Genomic DNA, 23501 nt, shown 5'->3' with positions numbered 1-23501 from the left:
GGGGAGGATGAAGGGGTCCTGACCTGTGCTACAGATCTATCCAGAGCCCTTCAAGCTTTTCACTGAGTCTGAGAATGCTGTCGCAGAGAGCCAATATCAAAACGCAATCGCTCTCAGACAAAATCAGTGTTTGGTTAACCGCAGCCAGCTTACCCTTTCCTGCACCGCCGGGTTTAACTGGCAGGTGGGAGGGCCAAGTGGGGATGGGGGGGGGATATGAGTTTTTTCTCAGGTGAATGGTCAGCCGGCTCATGAAATGCGCCGATGTGGGACAATGTGTATTTGTGTTGTGATGCTTTGCCATCTGATCTGCCTCAGAGTCTGCAGCTCCTCTCTCAGGGGATGATAGCTTGTATGGAGAGAAAGTAAAAATAGATAAATAAACATTTAACTGAGGGCACATGAGGAATGGAGAAATGGAAAGAGGGCAGGGGGGCATTTCTATCCTTTATTTCTTTCTAAGATTTCTGAACTGTGGGAAGTCTAATGTAGCCTGCTGATAAATAAAAGAGACACAGCTGGACAGAAAAGGGGTTGAAGTCACAAAGAGAAACTGAATGTGATGAATAAAAGGGGAAGAAAAAGACAATACAAATCATGGGAGCCGGCGTTTCTGAGATGTGAAGATGTGTCTAAATGGAAATGAGGTTAATGGGCGGCGACCGGGTGCAGGAGATGTCTGCGCTGGAGAGACAGAACAAGAATTTCTTCAATTAGATTCATGAAATTTGGACCGCAAACAAACAGATTTCAGCAGCCATTCAAGCAGACGGGCTGCAGGAGGTGCAGCACGCACGATCGAGAGTGTGAAATCCCCCTACAAATCAAAGCGATGAAGTCATTATCTCCCTAAAATAAATGACTGATGGCTGCTTGGTATGGGGCACCCCTCTGCTGTGGCACAGCATCCCTGCAATTTGTATCAGTATTTAATTAATGACTGTATTTACATCAGCATGAAGGTGGCAAATGTGGCCTCTGGTGATTTATTCATTTTTAATATCTAAAACATGCTTTTTTAAATGCACACTTTACTCTCCCTGGCGTTTCCCTGCATCTTAATTGGACACTTCACGCTGGGACGCAGCGGCTTCCTCACAGTGTGCTCTGATCAGCTAATAATGGGGTATCTTAGGAGGAATCTGTTAATTGGAACAGGGGGATATTTTCAGTCATCTTCCTCTGGGCTCAGGAGGGGTGAGTCCAGAGTCACGTCAGGCCCCGTGTCTGCACCGCAAACAAACAATAATGTAGGGGCAAAAGAGCAGCGGGAAGGTGGGTGGGGTCAAACACCAATTCTTTGTTGCTAGGGATGTCTTCACTTAGTTTGTGTTGCTAGGCTGCCAACTCCCTCATGTTAAGTGGAGACGTCCCCCCCCCTTCTCCTCCGTCCAGGCACCTCATCGCTCCCTCCCTCTCTATCTCCTCTAAACCAAAATAACTTCACCAACCATCTGTCACTGAGCTCACAGGTCTACTGTTGCTTAGGAACAAGTCAGACACTCAAATTCATGTATGCATCCTCATATTAATAAATCTTCATATACAGTCATGCAAACAATAACCACTAGTTGGAAACATGTTTCTTCCCGTGAGGTGCATCAAAGAAATGTGCAGAATTCACAGTCTGAAGTTAAAAAGCAGCAACAGGTTCTTACATTAATACTTTTAAAGGGCAAAACTTCTTGAGAGACCTTTAATGGTAACATGACACATTTTTTTGTACTTGTACTTTTGTGTATGGATTTGATCATGAGTTCAAATGAGTCCCATGTTCATTAAAGTTTCTTCCTGCTTGACTTTGACACCACTTTTTTCCTAATGTCTGAATTCTTTGAAGTTTTGTGGTTTGAAGGCTCAAAGCGGCATTGTTAGGTTCGAACCGTAGCACAGGATTTAAATATTGACAGAGAGGGATTAGGGTGTAAGTACATGCTACTTTCCATAATCACATTGCAGTGAATAATAGAAGAGAATCAAATTGCGCAGCATGGATTTACATGCAGGTAATTAATTTGTGGCAACCAATCGAAAAGGCTATTTGATCTCATTGTACACAGAAAACATCTCATTGTTCCTCTGTTATCAGGTATTAATAAATTATCTGGGAGTAAACCATCTCCAGGCTGATGAAAGGTACCGGTGGTTGGACCTAATCATTGTTTGTACACATGCTTGTCAGTTGGTGGCTGAGAGCTGCTTACCCACACATCAGGAGCAACCCAAATTGAATTTCATGGCCTTTGTTTTCAGACAAACAGAAGATTAATCTTGACAGACTCTGCACGCAAGACTTGGAGAGTTGTTTCAAAAATGTTTGAGGTTGTTTTTTTTTATTAACCTGTTGAAGTTTGTTCAATTTCATATCTATATAAGTTGGGTATTTGTAGAAAAATGGAGAGAAAAACAGCTCCTCTGTGTGTTTATATTTAATTACATTATATTTTCAGTTCAGGGGAAAATACAGCAGCTGTATTTGTTTGAAATGTTATAAAGTTTTAAATTGGTGCTCAGTCAGCCAAGTATAATAGTTTTTTTATTTAGTTTTAGTACTTCTTTTCAGATATTTTTTAAGGTTCATTTCTCCTTGTAGCACTTCCGCAACTCCATAAACATCTGCAAAGATATTCTCATGAATTTCAACTTCATTTACTTCATGAAATGAAACCTCACATTATGCATGAATGAGCGTGCTTGAGTGATGAAGAAGAATAACATCAGTATCATTTATGTAGAAGCATCCTCTACTCTGACCAATTCTTCAACTGGTTCCACGGAAGCGTCTCCTAAGGCTCATTTTTCTTTACAGATCAGGTTGCAGGGCTTTCGCCTCCACCTCAGTAAGCAGGCTTCTGCCATAGTTAACGCAAAGTGATGTTTCAATAACACATTCCAATTAAAGCAAAGATCTGTCTGTTGTTGCGGAGGTCTTTTCAGACACAGCCTCAGAAGGAACGCCACTATTTCTGATCCATATTTGCCATGTTTCAATCACAGTTTATTAATTCATGTCTTCATTTCTAAGTTGAAGCTCACTGTATCTATATTGGTCTCTCTCAGGGTTCCTAAGTCCCGGTGACAGTTTCCTCAGCAACCACATTAAACTCTATAAATACCTCTCAAAGTTTTTATGGTTTGTCGCATGCAGTTGACAATCTGCTGCTCATATTGCTTCTAATGGAAGTGAACGTTTTTAGGTATTAAATGATTTTGACTGCTTTCATGAGAAGCCTTCACAGTAAATGTATGTCTGGATTAATATTGCTGAAGCTTTCAGTTATTATTCATGTGCATTTGTGAGTGCTATGTGGGTATACCTCAAATTATCCATGTGTATCAGTCATTTAGCCTCATTTAGACTGCATTTAGAAAACTATTTTGAGGTAGTATCACTTGCCTGATTTTTAGGAAACATCTTGTTCCCTGATGAAGTGGCGAATTATTACACTATTACCTATGATAAAAAAACAACAACAACAACAACAATGTATTAGAAACAGATCTGTCTTTGTATCCAGTGATAGTTAATCCAAAGAAAATGAGAACAAAGAAATAAGCAAACTCTTTCTCTCATTCCTTTCCTTTTCCTCCCTTCTTTCTAATGCAGCGCATTATTCGAGGCCACCTGACTACCTCCCCTGGTGAGGAGTGGTGGTGTGGTCCACGGGGAACTCATCACTTTAAAACGCACCAGAGACTTGGCACAAAAGAAGCGCTCGCAGGCGAGCACAGGCGCAAGGGGACTCTCTCTTATTACACCGGAGGAAAACGTGGGCTTTGACTTGAAGAAAACTTACTTAATGCTTCCAGCTAAGGCGACGTTCTCTTTTCTGCTGCAGCTCGGTAATGTGGATGTGGTCGTTACGCACTGAAGCTGTGGCACAACTCCATGTTTAACTCTAGACCTGGACTTGAAAATCGTGTTGCTTTTCGTTTCGATTATTCTGATAATTTTCTGAAGTCACATGACGCAAAGTTTTGCTTGGAGTCCAGGTTTCGTGGTGAGACTGTTTGCCTGCCAACTGGAGTCGCGTGTCTTGTTGCTGATAACCCGCAAGGAAACATGAATGTTTCTCTCTTCGACTTGACCCAGGGTGCGCTGTTCAACGGGAGTCAGACTCTCGCCGGGACTCTGGCTACACTCTCCGGCAACGGCACCGACAACGTAGTGACCGGCGACGGCGGAGGATCCCTGGTGCTGCTGCAAGACGAGCGCAAACTCTTCGTCATGCGTGTGGTGCAAATCGCGGTGCTGTGCGTGCTGTCGCTCACCGTCATGTTCGGTATATTTTTTCTCGGGTGCAACCTGATGATCAAATCGGAAAGCATGATTAACTTCCTGGTGAAGGACCGGAGACCCTCCAAAGACGTGGAAACGGTCATGATTGGGCTCAGTTAGTGCACTGAGATCAGGTACTTGTGAGAACTGGAGGGAGATCTGGTGCGCATTTCCAACCGCATGTCAAGATCTGCATCACAGTATCAAAGACGCTCTCTGTGTCCTACTAATGACAGATATGCAAAAACTTCACATTACCTTCCGAAAAATGACTACAGGAAAGTAGTCCAGCGACCAATGTTTGTGCGTAAAGTTTGTGCGTAAAACACGGGCAGTTGTTTACACGTGGGCCGATCTGTTGAATCTTTTGAGTGAATTTGATATTGCCAACTTGAACAAAGTGACGAAAATGTTTACAAGCCGTTACCTCATTGTTTGGTTGGTTATTTTTTTTCTTTTTGTAAATTGAAATGATTGTTAATGAATGTTTTAAAAACGGTCAAAAAGCATGATTGTGAATTCTTATAGTTCCACGCCTGCCAGTGTACTCCGTGGACGTGGTGGATATGTGGGTATTCTCTATACAAAGTATTTTTCTTGGTCTTGTTTGGTAACTAAACAGAAATCTTGTCGGTTTTTCAACAAACTCCGTCACAGCTTTATGGAGTGATGTTGGTCCTGTTTGGCATGCTTGCTAATTGATCTGTACAGTGACTTTGGAACCGTTTTGCACTTTTGAAACCACTGCTGCTGCATGAATTATTTTGTACCAAAAACTTGAAATTGCAGCATGCAATTAAAATAATGAAACGTTAAGCTTTGTCATCTGTTAATTAATTATATATTGAAACATTGCTTGCTTATTTAAAGGTTTCTCACTGTAACACTATATTGCAGAAAGCTAATTCTCTTCCAATATTGTGTTTAAGTCTTTTAACTTAGAACTATGATATTCTCAAAAAACTATTGTACTTTTTCATTTTAAACACAAATCTAATCAGACTACAGAAATGACCCTCCTCTCCCTTAATATCTCATCAGATTTGATCAGTACTTATTCACACGATGAAGGCATTACATAAATACACAAATGTCTTGAAATACACGCTACACGTTAATGGTGAATTTAAGATGAAGAAAAAAAATCTCAAGCACTGAGGTCACGCAATCACACTTAATAGAGTCCTCAGTAAAAGTAGCTTGGCATTTATTGTAGCTTTATATAGATGAGAGGCCAGGCTGAGTTATCCATCTGGAGTACAACAGGTCGAGCTCATGTTGGCTTCAGAGTGTTTAATCTGATTTCTCGGATGAATGACCAGCTGCAATCAAAAAAATCCTGGCTCACCTTGTCCACTTCCACGAAGCGGCCACCAATGTACCTTAAAGAGTCACAGTATGACATTCAGAGAAGTTCATGCTCTTTTTTTGCTCCATCACAAGGTGTGTAAAAGGGAGCCTAAATGTGAAAAAGTCAGCGGTGACAGAACTACATCCTCAATGCAGCTTTAGAAGAATTTCACATATTGTGCTTTTTAAGGTGTCATTACATTTCTTATCTGTTTTGCATACACCTCTTTACTTTGTCCAGAATAAAACATATTTCCTAACTATTTCCATTTAAGACTAAAAGAAAGCCCGCATAAAGTTTCTGTCAGTGTCAGATATTAGTCAGATATTAGGTTTCCATTTTATCCAGCTGAGCATTTTGGTTCCATTTCTCTTCTATTTCTTCTTCTACGTCTCTCTGCCTTCCTTCCTCCTCCTCCTCCTCCTCTTTCACGCACCCCACTCAGAAGCAACCACTGTTCTCATTATTATTTCAGCACTTGTTAGGAGAGCTGGGGTAGATGAGTCCTTACAAACACACCCATGCATTCACACATGTGCCCATTCAGCATGCACACATCGGACACTGACGTGCAGCAGACCGGCAAATTCCAACAAAAGTATCTCAGGAAAACAACATGAATAAATAAAACTCATTAGATAATTAGACTTCAACGACTAAGAACAAGTCTACACTCTACTTCAGACACAACACACGCATGTGTATGAAAAATACTGTGTATTTAAACAGATGGTGACCACCACAACATGTAGGCGCATAATTTTTTAGAACACCAGAGAGACTTTACTATGACAGCGTAAAGGAGTATTAATCCTGACATTGATCCATATTGAGAGATTTACTGTCATATTTTCTTTTAAGGCATGAAAATGTATCGCAACAGACTTTTTTTTTTTTTTTTTTTTTTTTTTTTTTTTTTTTTAAAGCATATGCCAATAATGACTTCCTCAAATATATTCTGGACCAGAGTTTTTATATAAAGAGGAGATCAAACAGTTGGCTTTCATTCCAGTGAACGCAGTATTTTCGGTGCGATGAATTTCTATTAAAATAACTACAACTTCCAATTGCTGTTTGTTTCATGTTTCAAACTAAACCCTAGACCTAACCAAGCTGTTTTGGGCAAAAAGATGTCTGTGCTATTTTTCCATTGTAGTGGTATTTCAGGAATCACTCCATGCGTTTTATCCAACAGTGGACAAATTACCTGTTTGGTTTTGACGATGGACAACTTGTAAAAAAACAAGAAAGGGGCACATACATTGTCCAAAATGACCAATATTACCATATACAATCATCAAAACTAAAACATCCTTACTGCGTGCGGCTTTAAATTAACATCACACATCTGAATTCAAACCTGCAACTGAACAAACATTTCAAATGTAGAAATGCTGCATATCAACATATTCAAGAGACCGCAGCATTTTAAAATGTTGCTAATAAGCACCCTTTTTCTTTAACAGTTCATTCAAGCACGTTACAATTAAAAATAACATTATTTTTCTCTGCACGTTCTGCGTAGGTCTTGTCACTTCCTCACATAAATGTTTTTTTTTCCTCTTAACTTGGCTGCATGTCAGTTAAAATTAATCGCCTCCTTGCTTAAGATCCAGTTAAAGTTGTCACACTACTAATCGCCCACTAGCACTGAGGCATATGCTCAAGAGTTAGCATGGAGCACAGTCCGTGTGGCCGCAATCTGTTGTCCACATGCACTTTTTTTTGGTGCTTCTTTGCATCAGCTGAATAATCCTAGTATATTGTTCAGAGAAGGACGACATGTACTGTGAAGGACCTGCATGTCGGACTGCATGACAATGAACCTTGAATGTGACGAGGAAGACCGCACCAGCAAAGACTGAGATGTTGTTAATTATGATAAGTGCATGAAGAGGATATTAATAGGCCAATATTACAGTAGCTGTGCAGGAACACATAAACATGTTCACCCGTCACCCCAATCAACATGTGTGCGCTTGTGCAGGTTTGTTGTGTTTGAAGATTTCTCTCCATAACTGCTTGTCACAAAGCGTCACCGCTGACCTTTTACAACAGAGACCTCACCGGAAATAATGAACAGAGTACAGGCCAGGAAATCATAACAGAAATAATGGTGATTAAACCAGCAGTGGCATTCAACACTTAACCATAACAAAGTTAGCTCTCTCTCACGGAGCTCGGCTTCAAGTGGAAATGTGGAAATATCACCGTGGAGGTCTCGAGTTGTGCCATAAACGTTTGTCAGTGAGACAGCCATTTTTTTTAATTCCCTCAGTATTTTTGATTAGAGGGCGAGACACACAAAAGATCTGTTTTCTGTGTGGTGCCGCAGATCCCACAAGGATGAAGTGGCCTTTCTCCCATTCAATCTGTTTCTAATGGGATGTGCTTTATTCAAAGGAGGCAGTAATGACAATACATGCAATGAAGCTGAGGGATGGAAGCTGTATCTCATATCTCACACAGGTGGATGTAAACACTGCCCTCTCTCCCTCTCCCTTTGGTGCTCTCACAAGCACACAACAGCACGCGTGACATGGCAATCATTTAAAAAGATGTCGCATGATAACGCGACACCTCTCTGGTCCATTGAAACCGGTGGAGTTCTCAAATGTGCTGTAAACTTATAGGTATTCGTGCGCGCACACCTTTTCTCCTCATCAGCGGTGCCAACTGTGCTGCGTCCAATTCAGCAGGGAACCATCGGTCCTTGGATACAAACTCAAGCAATTTTAAATAAATCTATTATGTGTAGGCAAATGAACAACAAATAGCAAAAATACCTCGTTCTTTCCATTACCCACAACCCATTGAGAGTTGAAAAGTTGGCAACGCGCAGGCACACTCTTAACTCAATTAACGCATTTCAAACCATCCACAAAATGATCCGCCTACATCATTTCACACTCACAAATGTGTTCCTATGCTGCACATATTCTCAGCTTGAATGTGAGCGTAATTTACCAGCGTGACCGTCATTGATTTCATAATAATACTGTGCTGTCAGCTCTAACCTCGGGGTGTTTTTCAGTTTTTGGGTGATGTGATGTGTCACTGCTTTCTTTTTTTTTTTTTTCCCACTTGCCCGGTCCTGAACTTGGCCTGTCAGGATGTCAGTATGTTCTCACTCCAGCAGCTCTGCCCCTTCCTCTCCAGATGGCTTTTTGTCTGTCTACACTTCCCCACCCAAAAAAGATGATCTTTCTCAGACGCTAGCAAGCAGCTGTGCCATTAAACTCATACAAACGCACACTGTTGTGTACTAGAGAATGAAATTGGGAGATAATAAAAAAAAATAATTAAAAAAAACAAGGTGACAATGTTTAATTTAAGAATAAATCAAATGAAAATGTGGCCATGGGACATAGAAGGAGAGGAAATTTACCAGAGGAAACAGGCAACAACAAAAGTTTCATAGAAAGTAATTATTCTCCTTCTTATTCACTTCTTAACGGATGTGGACACTTATTTTGTGTGCTTTTAAATGTACCATATTAATAGCAACCCTGATGTCGAGGAGGAGGAGGGGGGGGGGGAGTGTTACACTTTTAAAAAGGTGAGACTCTTATATTCATACCACAGTTTATTTTGGAGTCATTGCAAACCGTATGCAAATTTATACTTAGTATTCAAAGGTTTAGCTCTCATGTGCTGTTGTGTGTAAAGAGCATAATCATATTCAGAAAGAACAGATGTCTCCCATAAAATGAAACAAACCGAGAGAAGGCCAGTGGTAGTGTGATCTTTAGCAGCACAGGTGGGCCCTCAATCTGATTCTGTACTGCAGCTTTTATGCACTGAGAGAGAGAGAGAGAAAAAAAGAGGCAGAACAGGCACATCAGTCAGAGACTCACTGTTATAGAGAAGGACAAGTTCCTGCCTCTGTGTCCAAGTTTACATCGAGAAGATCGTAAACTATTCCAAAAGAAATCCTCTAATGAGCCTCCGACCTGAGGGAAACTTTTAAATGGAGACTAATACAGCCAAGGCTCTGCGCAGACCTCCGGCAGAGAGGTTAAATCTAATTCTCATGAGGGATGGCGAGTCATACGTTGCGCTAAACAGTCTTTCATCTCCGTTTCTGTATTTAACCGAGGGATCACGTTCGGGTCAGTCCTGCCTTTGCACGCGGATCCAGTCAAAGTGAGGTGGCAGCTCTGCTCGGGGGAGATCGGATCAAGACGGAAGACGGGAGCTTGGCACAGGTTGTGTGCGATTGAGTCGGCGTTCGGAGAGGAAGGCGCTGAAGGGAGAAGAGCCGAGAAACAATGACACCAGCTTGGCTGGCTTACATGGAGAAGATCACCGTGGGACTAATCAAGCCCACAATAAACAAAGAAGTAAACTTCCGACAGAGTGGGAGCTCATTCTGTCTGAAGTAAATGGCATGAATATGCTTTTCTCTAATGACCAGGCCCTCTCACGGGGACACCGGGTGTCTCATCCCATTGATTTCCACAGAAAATCAGTTGTATTGACCATAAACTGGTGCAGTTCCCTTCCCATCACCTGTAATATATCTCCCCGAAGGACTTACATTTAAATGGCCAAATGGAAGACAATTGGTGTGTGTGGTTAACTAGTATATTACATATTAATAAACTCGGAGTGTGTGTAGAGACGTGCTAATTGGCTCAAGTTGGTGGTAGGCACTAGACAAAGCTAGCCCACAGCCGGGAGAGGAGGAGGAGGAGGAGGAGGAGGAAGTGGCGGTGATGGGAGGTGTCTGTCAGTCAGCCCTACTCCTTAGGGACAAGAGAGAAAAGACGAGAGTCAGTGGAGATATATTCAAAGCCTTATCTCACATGGCTTCTCTCTCTGGCTCGCTCTCTCTCTTCCTCATCCATACATGTCAGACAGTGGACAACCACAGAGAATAACATTCACTCTATTACCCTGTCCTTCTCCTCCTCCTCCTCCTCTGTTTTGGTTCTGTCGTGTCACTCTGGTGCTCTTGTCTCTAGATATCATCTCTTTCTTTTTCTTTTTTTCCCCCCCATTTAGCATTACAGAACATCGCTGGTGAGAGGGCTTCAAACTTCTGCTTTCCCTGAAGGGGTCGAGGTGACAGTGAGAAAAGCACAAAGCGTCTCTGACTGTCCAGACATCCTGCTCAGAGATGTACACGTGACCTGCTGCACCGATCAATCAGGAAGATTTACAACAGAGCCACAAACTTACTGAGAACCACAGACACACACTGGACCGATTGGCACTCATTTCCAAAAACTTAAAAACCTCAATTATTGATGGGTGTTTTTCTCAAGGCTGTGAGCCCATTTATCGGTGACAGAGAGTGAGAGGAAGTGGACGACATTAAACCTTTAAAAAAAAAAAAAAATTGATCTTACTCTTTGGTGACATTATCTAAACAAACCTCGGCGCACCGTGCACATGCACACACACCCACACGTGAATGTGAACGCGCACACGCACACACGCACACGCACACACACACACACACACACACACACACACACACACACACACACACACACACACACACACGCACACGCACACACACACACACACACACACACTGTCTACCCCCACAGACGGACTGCAGGATGGTGTTGCCATAGGAACGAGGAAAGGTAATGGCCGTGTTCTTGAGCTGATGCCGCGGGGGGTTGAGGGGCAAAAGAGGGGCGCACGGGGGTGTGAGGAGAGGCGAAAGTGAGTCTGATTTAAGGACTAATGATAACAGCTCTAACTCTAAACCTGCCGTCTTTCTGTCACCATCTGCCGACGAAAGCGGGCGACAACTTCCGCGAACACATGCGCACAAATGGGGAAAATTAATAAAGAACAAAAAAAACAACAAAACAAAAAAAAAGAAATGCAATAACTTCAGAGCAACAGTGATTCCATGATATCTGTTTTCAGCAGAACATCCAGCTAATGTGAATGATAATGCTGCTAGCTTTGATGCTGGGAGAGCTGCTGTGCGTCTCCATGCATAGCCTTCACTTAGCACCCCTTTGGGTATGAACAGATGATTCCTAATGCAAGCTAAATAATGAACAATAACAATAATTACAAAGACAGTAATAACGAGAAATGTAAGTAATAAACACAGTCCTGTACAGTCAGGCTCATCTTTTTGATTGACCACAGCCAAACTCATGGATTATGGATCGGTCTTCAGCAGCCTGACAGTCCCGCGCTGACTGAAGAAAGGTGGCCAATGCTGTCGTCTCCTTTCAGCTTCAACTTCCCCTCAGCTGCCCTCAGCTATGGTTTAGTGGAAAAAGCCTTTTCCATTTCATGTCCCCCTCTGCAACCCTTTAACCAACACTGATGGCCATTTCTGTGTGTGTGCATGTGATTAAATATACTTCAGCAGCCCGGTGCCTATAGAGGACTATGTAAGTGTCCGAATGCTGCAGGCTCTCATTCATATTTGACATATATCAGCTATGCATATGAGCTTCCAGAAATGTTCCAATAATAACCTGGAGATGCTCACAGTGAGCCTGTGCCATCACCTCGTGTGACCTCTCTGCAAGTCAGGTACGGCTGACCATACAGGGTTGAAATCATCACGATCAATACAAGTATTTTCACGTATCGATATGTAATACAATATGGCGAATACTTGCAAAATCACATTGATTCATCTAACTTGTCGAACATATGAAACTGTGCTTAACTGATCTGCATTACACAAGTCAAAACTCCCTCTATGTATAAAACAATAACTTTTTTTTTTTTTTTTTTTTAAATGAATTTTGACATCAGGATTGAGTGCAAACACGCGAAGCTCATATTATCACAGAAACAAAATTTCACGATTCTGATGAAAGATGACAAATGATAATATGGAAGTATTGCCTGCCCCTGCTTCTGTGTTTGATGGTTTCATTAGAATGTTCCCATAATAATGACACGGAGATGGATTACATTCTTTGGTAGCATTTCCACGGCACTTTTCTCTCTGTTCTTCATGTGACTATGAAAACCAATAATTCATAGTTGCTGCACAGCGCCTGGGCTGTGTGCTGCGCTGGCCCACAAGAGGAAAATCAGGCTATCTTTAGGCCACTCTGCCAATTAAACATAGTTTATTAGTTTCCTCATCTCTCATCGAGTTGGTCATCACCTGCTGCTGTGGCCTCTTCCCGTCTCCCCTATTTTCCTCCTGCTCCTCCTTCTCTTTCACCGCTTGACGCTTCCCTTTGTGTCACTTTGCCCACACGATGACAGGGGGCTTTTAAAAATAGAGACGATCCAACCCAGATTACAGCGTTTTAATTACAGAGCTGGAAATGCGATGGGGGCGTCGAGGCCCTTTCGCACTGACAGGCAGTGGGGAGATTTGGAAGGCAGAGCCGAATGCAAACCGTGTGCTAATTAGTGTCGTCTCAAATTGAGAAGTTCTCACACTGCAAGCGTCTATTAAACACGCTGTGTTGCATTGAGCGTGCCATAAAATGCACACCTATGGCCACATCTCTGTTATTCTGAATATTAATGCTCACAAATCTCCTGCGGGGGAGACGGGGAGCGATTTAAAACAAGCTACACCTGTGTGTACACCTTGGTTACCGCCATCAGGGGAAAAACTAGTGAGAAAATACGTTTTCCGACATGTCAAAGTTTGAGAGTAACACTTTGTTTACGCCTTTACAAGCAGTATGAACAAAAAATTATCATCCACATAAACTAATACATTGCAGCTTTAATATTCTTGTGGAGGGACTTGAATTGTTTATTGTTTTAGAAATAAACGATTTACGAAGTGATAAAACACGTCTATTAAGTTTCAAGGCGAGTTGGTTCAAAAAAAAAAAAAAGGCTTGTAATACCTGATGGGCTGATTGTTGAGCATCTTTTAACTTTTAATTAGCTGTTGGTAAATGCACTTAAACACCGTATGTTCTACTGAGTTATTAAGCATTCATTAGCAGTTATGGGTTCTCTCAAAACAAAGTGCTACTACTGTAAATATGAGTAAAAATTAAGTGTTGTGATCTTGCCAGCAAGATGTTTTTCTGTCCTAAATATATCTATGTAACTGATTAAAGATGTAATCTACTTTACATTATTATACCGAGTAGAAAGCCCTCTGAACACAGCACATAATGAATGTATACTTGTAGCACTAATAAGAAAAACATACATTGTTTCATCAAAACATATGGGGATCTCGAAAAAAAAACAACTGTTGTGTTTGTACAGACGTGTACTGTACAGTATGTATCACACAATAAATATTTATTTTAAATTAAAGAGTCTTTTAAAGTCACTTTGTTCTCCATGTAAAATCCAATGATTTGATTCTTCTTATTCTATTATTTTTTTAATTGGCAACAGACTCATATTTAAGTAAATAAAGTCATGGTTCGTTCAAACTATTAATATCTCGAACAAACCATACTTAGTTTGTCCATTAAACTTAACTTGTAGATATTGTTTTTACTCTGACATTTAAGAGTCCCCCCCCCCTGATGAAGAGTATCATGAAAGACTAATTACTTCCACTGATATTCACTGTTGTAAAACCTTTTTTTTTTTTAAAGTCAGAAGAGGGTGGCTGCTTTTAATAAGCACTGTACACTTTCATTTCCTTGGATTCCCAGCTGCTCTGCTTTTAGCTTCCAAAGTGAGCATAATTACATAAACAGGCTGTGCTGCATACTGTAGGTCAATGTAGTGATCACAGACGGAGGCAGAGAGGGTGCGTGTGTGTGTGTGTGTGTGTGTGTGTGTGTGTGTGTGTGTGTGTGTGTGTGTGTGTGTGTGTGTGTGTGTGTGTGTGTGTGTGTGTGTGTGTGTGTGTGTGTGTGTGTGTGTGTGTGCGTGTGTGTGGTTTGGTGTGTGTGTGTATATGTGTTGTGTGGGTGAGTGTGTGTGCATATGTGTGTGCAGACTGTTTCTTGGCACCTTGGCAACCTGCGACTGTGTGCCTCTGTACTCCAGCAAACAGGTTACACACCGAGTATCTTGTAAAAACTATCAGCTGAAGCTCTCACATACGGCGTGGACAGAAGATATTTATCCACACTTTCAGCCGTTTGATTGCTTTTCACATATTTTCTGTACATTTTCTTCAGTGTCGTGTGCAGCTCTTTATCTTAGCGACAACTAAACCTGCTGCTCTTTGTGCAGCTCAAAGGCACTGAGTTCAAGTCTGACAATTATTTCTATCGGAAGGAGTGATGTTTTTAATACTGTTTGCATTTGGGAGGATAATCCCTCGATTTGTTTCTCCCTGCTGCGGTGTGACGTTTCACCTCCCGTGTAGGTAGAAACTGTATTATATTCTCTGCCACTGTGCCTCCGGGCAGGGAGCCTCATTACAGTCCCAGCTCTCCTCCCCAGGCTCCTCAGCCCTCCACTACCCTACAGCAGCTCCCAGCGACCGCGACGCATCCCGGCTCTGCTCCTTCCATTAGACCTGGTGGTCACGTCAAGGAGGCTACAGCAAACTGTCACCGCACACAAACAACATCTCAGGATTTCACACTCAAGGCGGTTCTCGCCTGTCTGTCACATTACCAGCTTGCGAGCAAAGAACTCAGATATATTATTTATGGTCTACTCTTGTGCCTGGATAATTGTATGAAATGTGTGTGTGTGTGTGTGTGTGTGTGTGTGTGTGTGTGTGTGTGTGTGTGTGTGTGTGTGTGTGTGTGTGTGTGTGTGTGTGTGTGTGTGTGTGTGTGCATGTGTGACGTATGTGACGTGTGTGCCTGAGAGTGTGTGTATGACAGAGCGTGCTGAAGTCAGGCTCAACCACTGTAGGAATTTTTTGTTCTTAAATATCTGGGGGTAACTTTTGCCTCAAAAAGACATCTACAAAATTTGGGGGCATAAAAACTGTGATTAGTACATAAAATAGCTGTTTTGAATGCCAGATTAGTCCAGATTAAAATGGATTCAGTAAACACCAACTTGTGCCAACAAGAGTGAATAAAAATAATGCCATTGCTGTTCTAAAGAAAAGAGTGCAATCATCTTTATGTGAAAACAATATCATCTGTATGTGTGAGAGAAAAGCAGCAGATAATTCTAACTAAGCATTTATCTTGCTCTTTGTCATCTTATATATATATACAATGCACAAATTAATGGATTAATTAAAGGCTTCGACACTGCAGGTGCAGGATTGCCTCGCCTCTCGCTGATATTGTAACAGTGCTGTTTGTGAGTGTTTGTTAGGGACAGAAATTAAAATGAAAGAAAATAAAATGATGGCTTAATGTAGGTTTAGAGTACTGACCCTAAATTTGTAAATATAATAGATTTTTCACAATCTTGGGAGCAATTATTTTTGCTCCTGATCACAGTCTTTAGGAGCATTCTGAGATTTCGTGGGGAATTTTCCTTTTTGCCCCCCTGGAATTTCCTTCGCTGTGCTAAAATGCTGCTGCAGATGTTAGTTAGCCAAGTGTTCAACTTCTATGGGCATCGTTTAGTTATAGAAAATTAGGTTTTGTATTGTGTGTTAGCAAAACAAATCAAACATCATATGATCAGATGATTTCTCACTAAATCACATACCTCAGGCCCAATTTCTTTGGGGATAAATCCATTAAAGATGAAAATATGGACAATCATTATTTTCCAGAAATTACCACACAGTTTTCTGTCATTCATATGCCAGACTAATCCAACACAGCCAGCCATCATACAGTATGTTTCAATGAGTCATGTTGTCTGCATGAATGGTCCTCAGATTTACATTAGCTGACATAAAAATTTACTTAATTCCCAGAGCAGGGTAATTTATCTCATAGTTTGCGTTACTGAATATTGCATCATCGTGCTATCAAAAAAAAAAAAAAAACTGGTGGCCAGAGACATCATTTATATTGCAAGCCTTAAATAATTTAGCAGGATGACAAATATTGCCTGAGGTCAGACATATATATTTAAAATGAGTTTTTAAATGACAGTGGAATTGAAGAGGCTTTCATAGACTTCTCCTAAGTCTTGGTCGGAAAGCATATTTATATTGCTGGGAAGGAGTTAAATAATTTAAAGAGTCAAGTCACTGCTCAACAAATATTGAGTGAGGACGAGGGGAGAAAATTGAGCTTGGCACCTGACAACCACCACCTCAGTTTGACACAATGTGGGTTAATCGCTGAGTCACCCCGGCAGAGGAGGTCAGAATAACTGGGTGATAAAACTGAGGACGCTCAGGGTGATTAATTGTGTGTTTGGGTGTAACATTATTAATATGCAGACCTTGTTTAGCTGATGATGATCCAGAAAATACTCAGGCGCAGCAGGTCATTAGGAACAACACCACCACGTCGGCTCTCAGGTTGTGCGGATACTCCAGCCGTTCACCGGCTCCTGAGCAGGGTAACAGAAAAGGGTCGAGGTCAGTTCAGTTTAGAAATCAGGTCAAATTTAATTACAGCAAAACTGGTTGGAACTCTGATTTGTAATAAACGAGGAACGTGAACGTTAATTTAGTCATCACCATCAGGAAAACTTTGAACTCTGATCAAATGTATGTCCTTTAACCCTGATATGTAAATGTGTTTAGTAAAAAGTCAATTAATTTGAACTAGTATAACTTCAGAGTCAAATCATTCCAATTTACATTCACACAATATCCATGATTTCAGTCCAGAATCACAAAGTTTCTTCACAGTTTTGACACAAAAACGTGAAGTGACATGTTTCAGAATGAGCATAACCAATCTTTTAGAAAATGTACTTAAATTTTTTTTTTTTTATTTAAATTTAGTAAACAAATACACTGATTAAAATAGCCTGTAATTCCCTCTATGTTCATTTAAGATAACACTTTTACAGATGCTGTGTTGTCATGGCAGCTCTGAGGATGGAAGCGTTGACCCCCAGCGATAAAATAATAAGGATGACATTTCTGTTTCAGAGTGGAATATATCCATATACAGCATATGATAGATTGGCCTTAAATTTACAAGATATGAGGTTACTGGACGATAGTTAGCTGATAGATCCTCTGACATTTCAACTAGCGCCACCGTGAGATTGATTTTTTTTTTTTTTTTTCGAAAAACTACGAAGTCCAGGAAACAGAGCAGAAAACAAAAAACCGTGGACACATTTGTCTCAAGAAACGAAGACGAGCTGGCACAGATGAGTCAAAGCACAGGTTAGATAGTAGCGCAAAGGCTAATGAGAAACAGACAGGTTGGAAATGGGCAGGGCAAGCAATCACGTAGGCAGGAAACACACAAAAAAGGAAGTAGCAAATGCAAATTGTGGAGCAAAGAAAAACATTTTCAAATTTACTATTTCAACATGCTTGTATTGTCATCTTTTAGCGCGTGAGTCTGCCCACGAGCAGATACAGTGGACAGCGCAGCATGGCTGCAGAGACAAAACAAATTCTTGAGAAGAAGGAAAAGGAGAACTCTACCTCGGTATCCCTTGAAATTCATTTGTTTTTGTCTGCAATCAATAACAGAGACAGAGACAATCAATCAATAACAATAACAGAGACAGAGACAATAAGGCAAGAATCAATTTAAAAAAAAATTAAAAAAAAAGGAAATTGAAGACGCAAACACAAAAAAAACAAAAAACATTTGAATTTCTGCAGTCTGCAAACAGGTTTTTTTCTTTTCACTTCAGTGTTACTAAACTAAAACTTGAACAGTGAAAAAGTCCTGAACTGAGACATGAAGCTGCGGTGTCAGGTTCCCAGAAATCTAGTTATTATTCAGGAGAATGAGGCTGACCCACAGGTATAACATCACTATTACCGGCCGGCCTTGTACCTGTCCTACCCTGCAAGGTACACCTGCCTCAGGCCACACTGGACTACCATGAAGGCTCCAACAAATCCAGTGAAAGTGAAATTTTCTCTTTTGTATCAAATCATCACCTAATGGCAGGCAGAGAGGGTTTTATAACAGACAGCAAATTTTAACCTAGACAGACAGAAGAAATATAGGATTTCAGTTAAATGGGTCATTTTCTGTACAAAGGCACATTTAACCAGTGTGTGATTTGTACAACAATTTAAATTGATGCATAATGACAATTGCTGTTAATTACTGCAAGTTTGAGAGAGACACATGTGAATCTGTGTAATAGGTGACAGAAAATGAAGCTAAATTTCATACAAGTCTGTTCGAAGACATTATTTTATTTTTTTTACTGATTATCTTGATGAAATTATAGGGCTGTATCTTTACCATGATGAGCAATTGTTCCAGTTTTCCAAGGAATTTTACTCGGTGGATGAATTTTTTGAAAGTTTGATCTTCTGGTTAAAACTAATTTAAAGTATTTACATGCACAACACGGCATCCATTGTCAGTGCAGCACTACAAAAATAAAATATAAAATAAGTATTTTTATGAGCCACTGATTTGAGGATATTTTGGGTGGAGAAAGAGTGCCTCATGTCTATCTGGCTGTGCTTGAAGAACCTGTTGTAACTTTCGTCAACAGTGTCAGAAAAGTAGAACAAAAGTTAGAAAGAGATGTACATGCAGCCTTAAAAGTGTCTGCAATTTCTTTCTCTGAAACAAAATTAATGCGAAAGACATTTTTTTTCATGATGCCATTATGAAAAGTGCTCCAATTCTTTCCAATAAAATGTCTCCAAACCAGTGGCCTAAACTTTTCTAATCTTTTTGTCGCTGGACTTTTGATCATTATATGGCTACTAAGTGCACAAGATCCTCCGGGAAGCGTACAACGATGCATATTTATGTGTGCTCAGACACGTGCAGCAGGTAAAACCCAACCACACAGCAACACCCATCCAACAGCCAATTAACACAGTCTGCTCGTGATGTCATGTGGGCCCTCGCGACGGCGTGACAAACAACAGCAAGCATCACCGTGATTGTGATGCGATGGACACTGATTGGGGACTCGGCTTGTGATTACGGTGCTGTTGACTGTGAGGGGACCGAAGACGAGAGCTAATCAGATGCTTTAGATCTGTGTGATGTTGCATCTTTTGTTCTTTTCATTGAGACCGACGGTGCTGCTGGCGCAGAAGCAGAGAAGAAGACAGGGTGATCATTAATGCATTCATTAGACATGCTTTCTAATGGGCACCAATAAGGGGGAAAATACTTGTATTAAACTTCACTTAAAGATCATGATTTTACACTTATGTCTTTCTTTTTGCAATTGAATGCATTTTTAGTTTTATGTTATTTTATGATGAATGTAACAGGCAAATAAATACTGTTAATAGGATGTTTAAAGCTCCACTTCGCTCCAGCTACGTTACCCAAATTATCCAGCAGGGAGCAGCAACAGATATTATAAGTGTGAGGGCAAATAGTCGACCACATGCAAGATGAGTTGATGTGGTGACAAGTGACTCTGCGTGCTCCAGCGCTGTAGGTCATGATGTATCACTGTGGGCAACATAGCAAGAGTGTGATACCACCTGAGAAGTATTGTTTCACACTGTTCAACCTCATCTTTAAATACACCGCGATGAGTGTCTTTACAGGTGACGACAGTAAAAGCAATGAATCTGTGAAAAATGGAGGAAATGGTTTGAACATTTTGGGTGTAAAAAAAAAAAAAACACAGGTCATGTTTTTTTGTTTTTTTTTTTATCACCGGTTCACACGAAGGTGAAGGGAAAGGTGTCGAGTTAATGTACAGTGGGATCCAGTTCCTGGTTGCTGGAGGTGCATATCAGTCCGAGCTTGCCTGGTACAGCGAGCCTCTGAGACAGCTGAGGCCTAGGAAAGAATCTCAGCGTCAATTTATTTGATTTGTCCATGACAACACGCGCCATCTCGATACCCACATTCTTTGGCATCGACTGCAAATAGTTTCAGGGTTTAGAGGTTCACTTGGAGTTGGAAAAAACGTGGTTGTACTGTGAGAGTGCGGGGTTGGGCAGCACTGTAGTGTGGGAGGGTACTTTTAAAGATAGGGCGAGTGAAGGCACCCAAATCTCTGATAAAACACCAGGATTAAGAGTTCAAATGGGAAGAACGTGCTGATACGGGTGTCTCTCCACTGTCTCCGGGGCGATGCCAGTGTTTACCCATGCTATTAATACCAAAGCACCACACATCGCCTATCACAGTGAGACAAGTGAGAGAACGAGGGGAACAATGAGTCAGAAGGGGTTAAAGAGACAAATATATCCAGAGGAGTAATCACATTATATTAAAGAAGCACAGCTAATGGCAGAAGTAATAATTGATAAGTTAGATTGAGTCAATTAGTTTGAGAGCGTGAGCGGAAAGAAGCGGTGATGGAGTTCATCCATCTAAACTCTGAACACTGACAGGAGGAACAGAGCGCTCTGTGTTGAGAACACGGGAGGTGCAACGTGAAAGATAAATGAGGGATGTAAAGTGGTGAAGAGAGGTTTGTTCAGAGGACGGAGGACACTACTCACCGATTAATGCCGGCTTTTCATATTAGTGATCTAGAATGTGTCATTTTAATGTTGACAGTGTATATTTCTTTCAATGTATGTTTTCTTTTCTTTCATCACATCATCATCATTATCGAGGATATAAACTCTGGTTGCTATATTGTTATATCCCATTTCGTTCAACCCACTGACCTCGGGCCTCAACAAAGTTATACAGTCATAGAGCTGCAGGTCAGTGTTGGTAGATTCATAACACTGTCCCGACACAGTACAACATTAGATTACGATTTTAGGCATCATCATTTTTGTCTATTTGTTAACCAAACCTTCACTGTACCAAAAATCCTCTCTCCCTTCAAAATAAAATAAATAAAAATAGAATAAATGAATAAAAGAGGATATTCATGTTGCGTTTGAGGCAGCAAACACAATGAAGTGAATCGAAGTGATGATCAGTTCAACTTTTATTAGCAAAAATAATAAATCTCCGGGAAAAAATATTTCAGCATCAGTGCACACATTTCAAATTCATTTACAAACCCATCTAGCTATTGCAATATCTGTTCCGCTATCGGATATAAGTACGAACTGATGCTCAGCTAACAGAGAAGTTCAGTTAATACACAGTAAAGAAAAAGTTATCGTTTTCTTCCTAAATCCTTTTGATCAGAGGTGTCAGGCGGCACACGCACATGGACGGACACACACGTATGTAGAGCTGCAGTGTGTGATTACGCCGGTGCATTCTGTACTCTTCACACAGTTTAGAGACCCCCCCCCTTCGTTCCTTTCATCTGACCTTTGTCACACTTTCCTACCTGCTTCTTTAATTGGCAAATCTTTTTCCATCTGTCAGATATTAGCCATTAACCTTAAGAACACTTTCATTTACCTCATGAGGATATTTGTTTTTTTAAAATACAAAATAAAGGCAAAAGAAGTGGTTGGGGCGCGCCAGTGGGTCACCTTGACCGATCAGCAGTTATGGTGAAGCCAACTGGCCATATGCAAAGATTAGCCCATAGCACAGCTGAGAACACAGTCTGCTTCTCTATCACAATGCAAATACCTTCACATAACTGTTTCCAATACCACTGAAATGTCAACAATGACAAAGTGTGACATTTAGGAGGATAAAGTTTCTACAGGATGCAGGATTTTATGATGAATGTCTCTAAGGATAGATCTATATATATCTTGTCATAATCTTTCCTGACATGCTCTTCTCTCTGACTATTCCTTCCCATCTGTCATCCTCCTCGTCTCTCCCTAACATCCCCTCTTTTTCTTTTGTCCTCTGTCTTCACCCCCTCTGGGCCTCCTGGGACATAGAGCGACCCAGGTCTTTGGGTGCTTTGGCGAACTCCATGAAAGTCGGCTTGACTGGCGGGAGGTCTCTGGTGATGTCGTCCACGGTCCTCTTGCCGGGACAGACTCCGTCCGGGGAGGGGAAGGGCAGCAGGTCCTGCTCGGTGTGTGGGGCTCCGCGTCCGAGCCTGACGCCCAGCTCTGCGGGCGTGAAGATGGGTAAAGGGAGGGTGTTTCTCTTTGGCAGCAGCTGGTGCTCCCTCACACCTCTTTCCACTGTGCCCACCCTGAAGACACCGGAGGGGCAGGTCTGGATCAGAGAGCGGGCCTGCCACTGCCGGGACAGAGTCTCCCTGCGAGAGCTGTCATTCATGTTCATGGTCTGTCTGTGGGCATCAGAGAAAAGTCCAAATTAGAAACTGCAGTTATCTATTTAATCACTCTTCCATTTACAATATAAGAACTTGCAAAGTAAATCAGAACATCTCAGTCCATATCTTATAATAGTAAGGAAGGTTTCAAATCACAGCCTCTCATTCACATCATGAGGACCCGTGGTTGGTCTCACCTGTCCTGAGGTTTAGTCTTGAGATTCACACTGTGCCAGTCAGCACTGTAAGTCTCCCTCTGAGCCTTGTTCTCCTCCCGGAGGCTGCAGGTCAGGTCAGCTCCCACCACCACACCGTCACGCTTCTCCATCACGGTACAGATTGGCATCATCTCTGCTGCAGTAAGATCTGCGTTATCGCCTTCAGTAGCTCCTCTCGATCGGTCCCGAGGTCTGTTCTGGTGTCTTGAGATGCGGATGTTTATCCAAGGAAACAGAGATGCTGCGTCTGGCTATATCTTCATGTGTATCTTCTCTGGCTCTGCCTCCGTGTGTGTGTCTGGGCTCCGGTCCGGCCACGACTTTTATAGATGGTCTGTTGCTATTTCTGATCCATGTTGTCACTCTACAATCAGAGTGCACCGACATCCGACACCGAGTCCTCCGAGTCTCATTCCCGGACAGCTGGAAGCCGCTCTGAAGGAGGGGGTTATGGGTAATTGGGCTGAAAAATCCCTCGATTCTCAAATTGTACGGGCAGTCACCTCCTTAATCACTCAGCCCAACATTTTCCACTTCAGCTTTGATCACATAGGGGACAGTATCCTGGAGATTATGGGGATGGAGATCATATAAACATGTAGACAGACACACACACACACACACAGGTTCAGTCTGAGGAGAGGAATCTTAA

The 23501-nt window shown here is 41.5% G+C and overlaps 2 protein-coding genes across 4 annotated transcripts in view; one reads left to right on the top strand and one right to left on the bottom strand.

Annotated features, from left to right (window-relative positions):
• The window catches only part of rprml (reprimo-like), a 245653-nt gene extending 240566 nt beyond the window's left edge, over positions 1 to 5087 (top strand). For all 3 annotated transcript variants that reach the window (XM_069709147.1, XM_069709146.1, XM_069709145.1), the window contains exon 2: positions 4029 to 5087. In XM_069709147.1, the coding sequence (XP_069565248.1) occupies positions 4064 to 4399 (336 nt within the window). In that variant the 5' untranslated portion in view covers positions 4029 to 4063 and the 3' untranslated portion in view covers positions 4400 to 5087. The remainder of the gene's footprint in view (positions 1 to 4028) is intronic.
• A 16311-nt stretch (positions 5088 to 21398) lies between these two features.
• On the bottom strand, positions 21399 to 23132 carry tcap (titin-cap (telethonin)). The gene is made up of 2 exons (XM_069709081.1): positions 22829 to 23132; positions 21399 to 22646 (listed from the first exon to the last, which is right to left on the bottom strand). The coding sequence occupies exons 1-2, from the start codon at positions 22978 to 22980 to the stop codon at positions 22256 to 22258; spliced, it is 543 nt and encodes a 180-aa protein (XP_069565182.1). The 5' UTR covers positions 22981 to 23132; the 3' UTR covers positions 21399 to 22255.
• Positions 23133 to 23501: the final 369 nt, after the last annotated feature.

The sequence above is a fragment of the Brachyistius frenatus genome, unplaced genomic scaffold, assembly GCF_029030835.1.
Source record: "Brachyistius frenatus isolate BFR_SWC_R1_liver_20210118 unplaced genomic scaffold, ASM2903083v1 Contig_80, whole genome shotgun sequence".
Lineage (NCBI taxonomy): Eukaryota > Metazoa > Chordata > Actinopteri > Embiotocidae > Brachyistius > Brachyistius frenatus.
This window is presented reverse-complemented; position numbering and strand designations above follow the sequence as displayed.

Coding starts and splice junctions, on each gene's coding strand:
- tcap (XM_069709081.1), bottom strand. CDS start 22,980: ATGATGCCAATCTGTACCGTGATGGAGAAGCGTGACGGTGTGGTGGTG. Junction 22,647..22,828: donor AAGACTAAACCTCAGGACAG/GTGAGACCAACC, acceptor TGATGCCCACAG/ACAGACCATGAACATGAATG.